The sequence below is a fragment of the Lynx canadensis genome, chromosome B1, assembly GCF_007474595.2.
Source record: "Lynx canadensis isolate LIC74 chromosome B1, mLynCan4.pri.v2, whole genome shotgun sequence".
NCBI lineage: Eukaryota > Metazoa > Chordata > Mammalia > Carnivora > Felidae > Lynx > Lynx canadensis.
This window is the reverse complement of record NC_044306.2, coordinates 122,455,700-122,468,532: the sequence shown is the minus strand read 5'-3', so window position 1 is coordinate 122,468,532 and position 12,833 is coordinate 122,455,700. Positions and strand designations below refer to the sequence as shown.

General features: G+C 34.8%; 1 protein-coding gene across 7 annotated transcripts in view; it reads right to left on the bottom strand.

The window, feature by feature from the left end:
- The window catches only part of DNAJB14 (DnaJ heat shock protein family (Hsp40) member B14), a 42,631-nt gene that overhangs the window by 5,511 nt on the left and 24,287 nt on the right, over positions 1-12,833 (bottom strand). For 6 of the 7 annotated variants that reach the window (XM_030313365.1, XM_030313364.1, XM_030313370.1 and 3 more), the window contains 4 exons: positions 12,297-12,442; positions 3,588-3,773; positions 1,676-1,770; positions 784-893 (listed from right to left, as the gene is read on the bottom strand). In XM_030313365.1, coding sequence (XP_030169225.1) covers positions 784-893; positions 1,676-1,770; positions 3,588-3,773; positions 12,297-12,442 — 537 coding nt within the window. Of the gene's footprint in view, positions 1-783; positions 894-1,675; positions 1,771-3,587; positions 3,774-12,296; positions 12,443-12,833 lie in introns of those variants that run through there. The other variant, XM_030313369.1, reaches the window with a different exon arrangement.

Genomic DNA, 12,833 nt, shown 5'->3' with positions numbered 1-12,833 from the left:
ACTACAAACCAAGTTAACAAAACAACTAAAAATAATTAAAAAGTTAGTATTAGTAATCATTTGTTTACGTTATTTCAAATTGCCTAAAACCACCATTCATGTAATAAAAAAGTAATCCTATTTTAATATACGTTCTTATAAGTTCTTTCAATTTTTAGTTAATTAAAGTCTTATTTAGAAGAAAGAAAAAGTTATTTCTTATTTTTACACCAATCTGTTTTTAATACTGTAAAATCACTGGCAATATGATTTTATCAAGTTTCTTGTATGTTCACTGTATTACACTAAAGTTTTCTAGAATGGATGCTGCATTAAATTTCCTTTATGTCCTGATCTTATATAAAGTATATTGTGGAAAAATACCTCATATACCAAAAAAGTAATATCTGCTTTTATTTACTTAACATTTCATAAACAAAAGAGTGAAGTGGTTTACCCCTCAATGATACAAATCTATGTAACATCAATTATAATTCTACTTTTGTCTTTCAAACTATTTTTTGTCTTTGATCTCAACATATCACCTATTACATAAATTGCTATTAAGCTCAAATACAGTACTTCTGTCTTTATCCACAATAGAACAGAAATGTAAACTAACAAGATAATACAAATTTATCACTTCAGCAACGATTTTTTTAAATTAGAAATTTTAAAATCTGGTACACTTGTAGCAATAGAAAATTACTTAAAAGCTGAAGAGAGCACAAGGCCCTTTAAAGGAAGCTAGATGAGAAACAACATTTTGTGTGTGTGTGTGTAAAACTTCACTTAGCTACTTACGATCTGGGATATAAGGAATAAGGAGGATTAGAGACCATCAATTGGCTTAATAATGACACGAGGATCAATACAATAATGGGCATCAGCTGGATAAACACAGAAAAACCTCCCTATAAAAAAATAATCAAAAAATAACAAATTGTAATATAACTGTAGTTGTCAATAATCCAACAGTTGTCATATATTTTTAGAGGCAGAAAGGACATTTGACATCATCTGGCTCAGTGCTTTCAAATCTGCCTGATCATACCAGCTTCCTGGAGTGATTCTTAAAAATACCACTTTCCAGGTGGAGATATGCAGATACGTAGATCTGTAGATATCCTGATTTGGAAAACACTGATATAAACTGATCTCATGTAACAGATGAAGAAGTTCTCTCTCTTACAGAACTATTTTTCCCTTGAATTTCAGAGTGGTACATGAAGCAGACGAGTGTCAGAGCTAGGGCCCATGCCTTTTGATTTCTAGTCCAGCGTTCTTTCTATTTACCTTTCCACTTCATGTAATTTAAGTGCTATATGCAATTGGGTATAACTGTATTAGAACAAGGAAAGTAACTTCTAACTTAAGTTTTTCAGTATTCTAAATTCTTTAGGACAAACAACGAGAAGCTTTCTTCAAAGCATGCACTCTGCAGGGGTATCTTCATCAGAATCATAGAACACCAAACTCCAAGGTATCATTTTGCCCACCACCCTCTTACCTTGACTTCTACCCCTGCTCCCGCAATATCCCTAAAGGACTGCCTAGTCTCTATTGAATACCTCTGGTAAGGGAAAACTCATTACTTCCTTTTAAAACAACTTGCCCTATTTTCAGACAACCCTAATTGCTTTTCCTGAACTGAAATGTGCCATTTTGAAGATTTCTAATCATATCATAAACATACATCTCCTCTTTCTTCTTCTCTTTCATGTCCACTATGTCGATGCTGATGTTGATGGCTATAACCAGCTCGTCCATTTGAAAATGAATGTACGCTACCTAAAAAATTAAAAGCAAGGTAAAACTAAGGAGAGAAACTGTGATCAGAAAAATGATATATTTTTTACATTTTTATTTAATTTTTAAAAGTTACTAAAATAATACATGTTTGAGTAGTGAATGCTTATTGCCCTTTCCTCCTGTGAGTAAAGGGTGGATAGAAACAGCAATGATCCTTCCCAGACTTTGCTTCCTTGGAGACGGAAGTTCTTTATGAAAACCTAAATAAGAGTCCTCCTTAATATTGCATCCATAGAGGACTTTGTTGTGGTTGGTTGTTTTTACAAATCTTGGGTCTTACTCTCAAACTCTGCTTTCTGCATTTATCAATGAATCACAAATACCTCTAGGAATCAAGACAGTGCTAGAACTTATTAAAAAGAAAAAAACCAAACAGCTATATAATAGAATATGGTAGACGTGAACCACAATTTATTCAAATATTCTCCTGCTGATAGACAATCAGGTTGTTTTCAAATAAGGTGACCAATCAGAAAGAGCTACCTCTGACAAAGTAAATTATGTCATAACAAGCAAAAGAACTGTAACTCAACTATCTGAAACTTGACTATTAACCCGAAAGATTCTTGATTGTTCCTACATATTTACCATCAAAATTACTAGTCTGGATAACTTTTCTGTGAGAAGTAATTATATGTCATAATATGTCAAAATACATGTTGTATTTTCATTCATTAATTTGCATTTACACATTCTCTTTCCCTCAAGGATGCTTTACAAAATGCCCTGTCAACGACCACAATCTTTCTCAATAATATTCAGGCAGGGCCATCAGGCCAAATTATATTGCTACATTCATGAAGATTCTCCTAATTTTGAATCGAATGTTTAACTTAGTACCTTAAATAAATGATGTCAACATTACTGGAGCTATAATTTTAACTATCTTACAGGAGCTATACAGTCAGAGAACATTACTTCTCACACAACTCATAGTAAATAAAGTAGCATTCAATACAACTTATGCTGGTACTATAAAATCTATTCATTTAGTAGTACTTCTACAATATTTTACTTTGATAGCCTAATTCAACCAATTATTTCTATCTTAAAATAATTTTATTTTATTTATTTTAATTTTTTTTAATGTTTTTTATTTATTTTTGAGACAGAGAGAGACAGAGCATGAACGGGGGAGGGGCAGAGAGAGAGGGAGACACAGAATCGGAAGCAGGCTCCAGGCTCTGAGCCATCAGCCCAGAGCCTGACGCGGGGCTCGAACTCACGGACCGCGAGATCGTGACCTGGCCGAAGTCGGACGCTTAACCGACTGAGCCACCCAGGCGCCCCTATCTTAAAATAATTTTAAAAACCCACTTACTTTATATATAACCTATGAATCAAACATTTTAATATTTCAATGAAAAGTACCTCTACATATATCCGAATTAGCAATTTATAATGCGATGAATGAAATGTCTACAAAGATCTTCAGAGAACCAATGTCAAATTGTCATCTAGGGTATATGATACCTCCTGTAATTGTAATAGCACTTAATTAAGACACTGCCACTGGATCTCCTATTTATATATCCTTTCTTCAGCTTTATATAAAATAGAGAATATCTGTACTCATTTCTTTTTTAAAAAAATTAAAACATGTTCTAGAAAAAAGTCAGACTTACATTGAAGGTAATAAATCTAACATTTTTTTCTACCTTCATGAAAAGTCATCGGAGGATCATAATACTGTAAGAAATGTAGCGGAGAAAGTAGATAAATCTCTATGTAGCCTAATTGGAGGTGAGAATCTCTAGCTTCATTAAATATAATATTTATAACTAACATTAAAATACCTGAAGGAAATCCACCACCAAAGAATATATTAAACAAGTCTTCTGGAGTTATATCAGCTTCACAACCTCTATGGAAATTAAATCTACCATTGTTCTGGTGATTACATGCTTGTTCTTCATTGCCCGTGAGGTCATATTGTTTTCGTTTTTCTGGATTGCTTAAAACAGCATAAGCATTTCCAATCTCTGAAAAGGTAGTGAGTAACAGTTGGTAAGCAAAGTTTTTATACTATAAAAGACTTCCCCATATAAAAGCTACTGCCATGTTAACCTAAAAACAAACAAAAAAAACCCCACATATACAGACAAGAAACAAAAAAAACCCAACAAATCCTACTTAAGGCTAATCAAGAAATAGTAAAACAGTTAATAATTTATTTTCATATACATTTTTTAAAAAGACTTATACATTGCCTGCCATTACACATATTATTACCTCCCATTCAAATTTTTATGAGATGGTAAGTCTCCTTACTATCTTGCATATAAAGGAATGTACATCCTACTTTCTTACTACTGTGGTCCATCCCCTAATATCCTACTTCTTCCTTTTGAATATCCTAATTTAGTCATTCATTAGAGCTACTCAAACCAATAATAGTAACAGTAGTGACCAACTGCAGGCTTTGAACACAGTATCTTATTACATTATTCATTATTATCCCTAAATTACAGATGAGCCTCCTGAGCCTCAAAAAGGTTAAGAAACTTGTTCAAGGTCAAAATGTTTGTTAGCGCAGTAAGTATACTCTATGCAACCTACACTGTTGCACATGCCAGCCCACAATGTGCTATTTTTCATTCTATTCATGAACAATTTATTCCTCTTAACACTGGAAACTCCATGAGGGTATGGACAATGTCTATGTTTTCACTGCAGTATCCCCATGGTGCACTTGTAAAATCTGAATTTGCTTCTGAATGGATCCAGATGGTCTCTAGTGTTCCTATCTCACTTCACTAAGTTTGTGGTATTTATTTATAAAGAATTCTATTTCCCTTCTCATACTCCCACGTCCAAAAGAGGCAATGGTATGTTGGTTACAAAAATGTCTTTTTGAGGTAATTTACAAAAGCTGTAATGCTTTGATTCAAGCAGGAATTACCCTATTCTCATTCTGACACTTCTAATAATCATTTCATAAATACAGCTTGCTTCTTAAAGTTGATTGTAAACCTTTCGCAATATGGGGTATTTTAAAAACACTTTTTGGATCCCATGTGGCAGCTGCCATAGGTACTGTGCAAGCAAATAGATGCTCATTAGATAGTTATTTTTGGATGATTAGATATCACACTGAAATTAATTATACACATATACTCTGGAACTTTTCTTCTTATAGAGATTCTAAAACTAAAACCTGGGATTCAGAGATAGCTTGCAGGTGGTCTGTGAATCCCAGTATATGAAAAATGAGTTTGGTGGTCCATTTATCTAAGGAGATAATCCAAACCTTTCTTTAGATTCTCAAATAGATCTATGACTCAGAAATATAGCCACGATTTATAATGTTGCTCCAACAGGAAAGCATGATCAGAGACCCAAACAATGTACTTACAAACAACACCAAGGTATTAAACCATACCTAAAAGAGAAGCATATCTATCAATATCTGCCAAAGTTGTACTTCCAGTAATATCAGTTGTACTTCCAATAATATCAGTCTATATACAAATAGACTATTCCAAGTAATTTCATAATGCTGTTACTTTTTACATCATTGATATATTGGCATCTCAATCCTATTTTAAAACAGGTTTTGTTTTTTAAAAAAGTAATTTCCAAACAGCAAGCTATTTTAGAAAATCTATGTGAAATACTGTTATAACCCATAATTGTATATGTAAGACAATTTATCTATTCTAACTTTCTATTCATTTACTTTGTTCTATACCCATAATACAAATTTTTTTTCAGTTCCTTATTACCTAAAAAATTAAGCCCAAAATTTATTTTAGTATTCAAAAGCTGTACAAAATACATTTCTACCCCAGTCTCACTTCACCAAAGGTACCGTCCACCATATTCTCTTCTCTTTAATTTAACTTTAATTCTTTTATTTTTTTCTTAGAGAGAGAAAGAGGGCTCAAGTGAGTGAGGGGCAGAGACAGAGGGAGAGAGAGAAAGAGAATCCCATGAGAGGCAGAGAGAGAGAGAGAGAGAGAGAGAGAGAGAGACAGTGGAGGGGCGAGGGAGGGAGACAGAGAGAGAGAGAGAGAATATCCCATGAGGGCCAGAGAGAGAGAGAGAGAGAAGTGGGGCTAACCCAAAGTGGGGCTCCTGCTCACCCAAAGTGGGACAAGAGCTCACCCGAAGTGGGGCTTGAACTCACGAACCGTGAGATTATGACTTGAGCGGAAGTCAGATGTTTAACTGACTGAGCCACCCAGGCGCCCATTATCAAACTTTCATTCGAGGTAACTTTAAACTTACATGAAGTTGTAAGAAATAATACAGAGAGATCCTCTGTACCTGCTACCGAATTTCTCCAAGAGCAATATCTTGTAAAATTAAAGTACTATCACAAATAGGATATCGATACTGATATAATCAGGATATCGGACATTTCCACTAGCATCCTCTCATTGCCCTTGTAAAACCACACCCATTTCCTTCCCTTCCATCCCCTCTTTAATCCCTAATGACCACTAATCTAGTCTCTAGTTCAGTATTTTTGGCATTTCAGGAATATTATATAAGAAAAATAATACAGCATATAAATGGAATGAAACCATTTGGGATTGGCTTTTCTCAATTAGCATAATTCTTTGGCAATCAATCCAGGTTGTTAGGTAAGCCAAAACCATAGTCTCTCCTTTACCTCCAATCCATGGTTTCAGTTACCCTAACCAACCATGGTGTGGAAGCAGATGATCCTCCTTCTGACTTATCATCAGATGTCAATAGTAGCCTGATGCTGCATCACTATGCCTACCTCACTCATCTCACTTCATCTTAACATGTAGGCATTTCATCATCTCACATCATCACAACAAGGGTGAATGCAGTACAATAAGATACTTAGAGAGAGAGAGAGAGACCACATTTACGTAACTTTCATTATAGTATGTTGTTAAAATTGTATTTTATTGTTATTGTTAATATCTTACTGTGCCTAATTTATAAAATTACACTTTATCACAGGTATGTATGTATAGAAAAAAAAACACGGTATATATAGGGTTCAGTACTATCTGCGGTTTCAAAAGTCCACTGGGAGTCTTGGAACATAACCCCTGCAGGTAAGAAGGGACTACTACAGTTCATTCCTTCTCATTGATGAGTAGTACTTCATGGTATGGATGTACCACTGTTTGTTTCGTCATTCACCCACTGAATGGGTTGTTTCTAGTTTTTGGTATTATGAATAAGACTGCCATTTACATTCATGTACAGGTTTACGTGTGAACATAAACTTTCATTTCTCTAGGATAAATGTCCAGGAACGCAACTGCTGGGTTGTATGGTAGCTGAATATTTAGTTTTTTGAGAACCTGCCAAACTAACCATTTTACAGAATGACTGTGTCATGTTACATCCCATCCACCATGTATGAGTGATCCAGTTTTCCACATCCACATCTAATACCAAAGATGTTGTCACTTTTTTTTTTAAATTTCCTTAACGTTTTATTTATTTTTGAGAGAGAGAGAGAGAGAGAGAGAGAGAGACAGACAGACAGAGCGAATGGGGGAAGCGCAGAGAGAGAGGGAGACACAGAATCTGAAGTAGCCTCCAGGCTCAGAGCTGTCATCACAGAGCCAGACGCAGGGCTTGAACTCACGAACTATGAGATCATGACCTGAGCCGAAGTTGGCGGCTTAACCAACTGAGCCACTGAGCCGCCCCGTCACTATTTTTTATTTTAGTCATCAGTGATATCTCATTTGGTTTTACTTTACACTATCTCTAAAGTCTAATGAATGATGTTAAATATCTTTTCATTGCTTATTTTCCATTTGTATCTTTCCATTTGTCATCTTCAGTGAAATGTCTTTTACTCATTTTCTTTATTGAACTGTCTGTTTTTAAATTTTTGAGTCTGAGAAGTTCTTTATATATTTTAGATAGTAGTCTTTTCCAGATATGTGTTTGGCAAATATTTTCTCCCATCCTGGTATTTGTCTCTACAGAGCGAACTTTAAAAAAAAAAAATTATGAAATCCAAATTATCAACTTTTCCTTTTATAAGCTGTGCTTTTGGTGTTAAGTATAAGAAATTATTGTCTAGCCTAAGATCCTAAAGATTTGCTCCCATGATTTTTGCTAAGAGTTAAAAAGCGTTTTATAGTTTATGATTTATTTCAAGTTCATTCTTGTAAAAAGTATAAGATTTAGGTCAAAGTTAACTCTTTTCAACTATGAATATCTAATTGCTCCAAAACCATTTGCTGAAAAGTCTATCCTTCCTCTGTTAAATTGCTTTTGCACCTTTGTCAAAAGCCAGTTAGGTATATTTGTATGGGTCAATATCGGGGCTTCCTATGCTGTTCCACTAATCTGTCTATCCCTCTGCCAATACCACACTCTTTTGATCACTGTAGCTATAAAGTTAGCCCTGAAATTAGATAAACTGATGACTCCACTCCATTCTTTTAGTAAATTGTTCTTATTTATTCAGGTTCTTTATCTTTCCATATGAGTTTTAGAGCAAACTTACTTTAATCTACAAAAAAAAAAAAAAAAAAAAAAAAAAAAAGGCTTCCTAGGATTTTGACAGGAAATGTGTTAAATACGCATATCAATTTGATGACACCTGACATCTTTACTATGCTGTCTTCCAATCCATGAACATGATATATTGTTCCATTTATTTACATCTTCTCTGATTACTTTCACTAGTATTAAATAGCATTCAGCATAAAAATCCTGTAAAACGTTTGTTAAATTTACACCTAAGTATTTCTTGTGTGTATGTGTTTGATTACATTGATTCTATTTTCAGGAAGAGACCATAGAATTAGTTTAAATTTTTCTTTAAAAGTTCTGTAGGATTCTCCAGTAAAGGCATCTGATTTCTTTTTGGGAGTTTCTGATTACTAATTTAATGAATTTTTAATTTGTATCTATATATTCACTGCTAGTATACTGAAATGTACCAAATATTTCTAAAGAGAAAAATTGCTTTTTGTATCCTAAAATCTTGCAGAGTATATATATTGATTCTAAAAATTTGGGGGTGAGGTGCATTCTTGAGACTTTTTTATAATTAGATCATTTGTAAACAGGGACAGTTTTATCTCTTTCCAATATTTATCTCTTTTATTTTCTCACCTTAATGCACTGACTAGAATTTCCAACACTATACTGAATAAGTGTGGTGAAAGGAAACATTCTAGCTTTGTTCTCAATCTTGGGGGGAAGCATTCAGTCTTTTACCATTAAGTATAGTGTTTTCTGTAGTTGCTCTTTTATCAATTTGACGCAAGGCCTTTCTATTCCTATTTATTCTGTCAGGGCTTTTTTTCTGTTAATTTTTATCACAAATGAGGGGTGAAATTTTTCAAATGCTTTTCCCACACTGATTGATACAATCATGAGATTTTTCTTCTTTAGCCTGTTAATATAGTGGGTCACACTGACTGATTTTTCAAACATCAGCCTTGCATTCTTGGAATAAACTCTACTTGGTCAGGGTGTCTAACTATATACACAGTATAGGTATTGTTCAAACGGTCTCTGAAATACTTGGGAGTCTTTGAAGATAAAGTAGACGGGGTATATTTTGAAGACATCCACATCAGACAGAAGGAAAGGGATCCATTTCATTCAAATATTTTTTTAAAGTATGTTCATATATACTGTGCAATTTACTCTCTAGATGTAAACAAAATATTCCCCGCTTTGAGAAACTTCAGTTACAATCCTAACTGTAAAGAACTTAAGAGTTCGTTTAGTCTATCCTCCTTGATAGCAACCTATCTTTTATTTTTAAAGCTTTACAAAACACACAAATGAAGGGGTACCTGACTGGCTCACCCAGTAAAGTGTGTGACTCTTGATCGTGAGTTCAAGCCCCACATTGGGCACTGAGCTTATTTAAAAAACAAAACAAAAGACCCACACAAATGAAAATATCTCTTCTCTCTAATTTAATTCCCTAAACTGATTACCTCCTCTGTTTTATTCTTGAAGGAAATAAAAAGCAAATGGCGTCCATCTTCTGTAAAATGTCTTTTGGCAGTTACAGAGCGATCAATCTATACTTGCCTTTCATACAAAAGAAAAAACTATAATATTTGCTTAAAACAAACAGCTTAGTATCCCAAAAACAGAAGTTAGGATCACCTGGTTAAAAATAAAATAAAATGAGGGGCGCCTGTGTGGCTCAGTCTGTTAAGTGACCGACTCTTGGTTTTGGCTCAGGCCATGAGATCGAGCCTTTCGTTGGGCTCCGTGCTGACAGTGCAGACTGCTTGAGATTCTCTCTCTTCCTCTCTCTCCCTGCCCCTCCCTTGCTCTCTCTCTCAAAATAAATAAATAAACTTAAAATAGAATACAGTAAGATGATTCAGAAGATAATGAAAAGATCCTGGGTGCTGAATAAATGATTTCTGTATGATGACACTAGCCGTAATGTCTTCTAATTAACTACCTCTGCACACCAAGCATCTGTGAATTACAACCTAGTTTTCCACCCACTCAATGAAAAACGCGCTCATCAACCAATTCCCTATTCTGATCCTCTTTGGGATTAATAAATTGGCATTCTGATTTACAGATAACCTCCTGTGTACTGAATAATGTGAGCCTCTCCTCTAGAGAGGAACCACCTCCCAGCATGTTGATAAATATTAAGTTTCTAGTTTGCAAAGCGGAGCATTAGACTCTGAAATGTACCACATCAAAGTATAATCACCTTTGTCAAGTTCCTTCCGAATGTCTAGCTGGAGTGACGTTTATGCTGCTCACCTCTTCGAAATGTAACATAACATGTAAAAATATTGGTAGATCCACTCACTGTTATTTCAAGACTAATAATGCTACCACGACTTCAATATTAAGTGAGAGGAATGAGCAGTTTAACATTTTTAATATTAATGAAGAATTAAAACTGGAATCACTTAGCAGATCACAAACATGCAAATAACTCACTGCCAAGATATTTTTCACTATTTAAAAGCACCAACAATTTGGGGTACTTGGCTGGCTCGGTTGGAAGACCGTGCAACTCTTGATCTCAGAGTCATGAGTTTGAGCCCCATGTTGGGTGTAGAGATTACTTAAATAAAACTGAAAACAACAACAACAACAATTTTAAATTAAATGATTTTAATTCATAATGTGGAAAAAAATTATTTTTTTTCCACATTATGTGCTAAAGTTAGTGCTTTGGAGTAAAGAAACATTTTCTCTATTTTCAAGATGCCACTTTTAACTGAAGAAAACAGAGAAGGTGCTCACTGTCACAGGGATATTTTACTTCTACCGGCACCACTTTGGCAGCTGCTTTTATTGGAATATATTAATTGCCAAAATACATTGGACTTGGCAGCTTCCTTCAAGAAATAAAACTGTTTTGTAAATAATATCAACAGTATTTTGTGAAAGACCAATGGAATCATCTATGTTTTAGGAGCATTTTAAAAATTAGTGTCTCCATCCTGTTATTCCAAGACCCCAGCGTTTCACTGCAAACATGATATGCTGACTGTAAAAATGCCAAATTCTCAAGAAGAACAATCACAAATTTAAAAAAAAAATTTTTTATGTTTGTTTATTTTTGAGAGAGAGAGAGAGAGGCAGAGCACAAGCAAGGGAAGGGCAGAGAGAGAGGGAGACACAGAATCCAAAGCAGGCTCCAGGCTCTGAGCTGTCATCACAGAGCCCGACGTGGGGCTCAAACCCACAAACCGCAAAATCATGACCTGAGCTGAAGTCAGACACTTAACCGACCAAGCCACCAGGCTCCTGGGGGCAATGACAAATTTAAGCATTTTCCTATGAATTAGAAGTTAACTACTATGAACAAATTGCATGTAACAAAATACGAAATTATAAAATGAGGTGACATTCATGAAACCAGCAACAACGACAACAAAAAACCTTGAAATTATATTAAGAAAATGAGGAAGAATGAGTGGGCAAAAGGAATAAGACTTTTTTTTTTAAAGTAAGCTCTATGCCCAACGTGGGGCTCAGATTCATGACCCCAAGATCAAGAGTTGCATACTCCACCAACTGAGCCAGCCAGGTGCCCCAAGAAACTAATTCTTAAAAAGAAAAAAAAAAAATCACCATAGTTAGAACCACATACAAAAAAATGCAAAAATTGGCCAGTTAACAGAAATATAACAACACTGGGCAAACAGAAATTCCAAGCAATTTCCCAATTTTAGACAGTCTCTATTATCCTAAAAACTCGCAAAAGCTATGTTTCGTTTCAGTGCCCTTGGAAGCAGATGGTAATGCACTAGAAGCTTATGTATACCACACACTAGTGTAGTAAACTAGAAAGCATGCATGATTATCTAGAAAAGTTACTTAGGACTTCGCCCAAACTGGCATTTTGCTCTTGTGAAGCCACACTGTATTTGTTTGGCTCTTGGTATAACAAATTAATAATAGAGTTTTAAAGGATTTTGAGGACACTTGCTTAAGCTGGCTTCTAAATGAACCAGTCTAAAGGCAAAATTTAATATTCTAAAACACTGTAAAGTGGATTCTACAAAGAGCTTAGTAAAACTGCTTTAAAAGGTTTACTTTACTTTTAAAAGCATCTGTTGCTCCAGGTGCATGGTTTTTGTCTGGATGAAACTTCAAAGCAAGCTTTCTATAAGCTTTTTTCAAATCTTCATCACCAGCATCTTTGGTAACTCCAAGCACTTCATAGTAATTTTTACATTTGTTTATGCTGTGAACAAGAGAGTGTGTTATAATGTAAATTTCGAGGAAGAACTTCAGGAAATATCTCTAATTTTTTACTTATTAGAATACTAAGAAGAACTGTCTGTGGACTATTTCCTCAGTATCAAATGATAGCTTATCCCGTTAAAGGTTATTGCTTCATTCTCTTTTTTGACCACAGACCATTCCCTTAACCTCTTTCCAGCCTATGGAGAGTTGGCCATGAGAATGTCCTTGGTGCATTTTATCCCAACTACAGAGAAGTAGAAAAGCCCGTAACAATCATGGATGAAGGACAGACCACACACTGAGGCTAGAATGAGAGAGTGAGAATAATTTTATAGTACTCTTAAGTGCACCAAGAAATTCCAAAACTCTTCCCAGGTATGTCGTAGCTA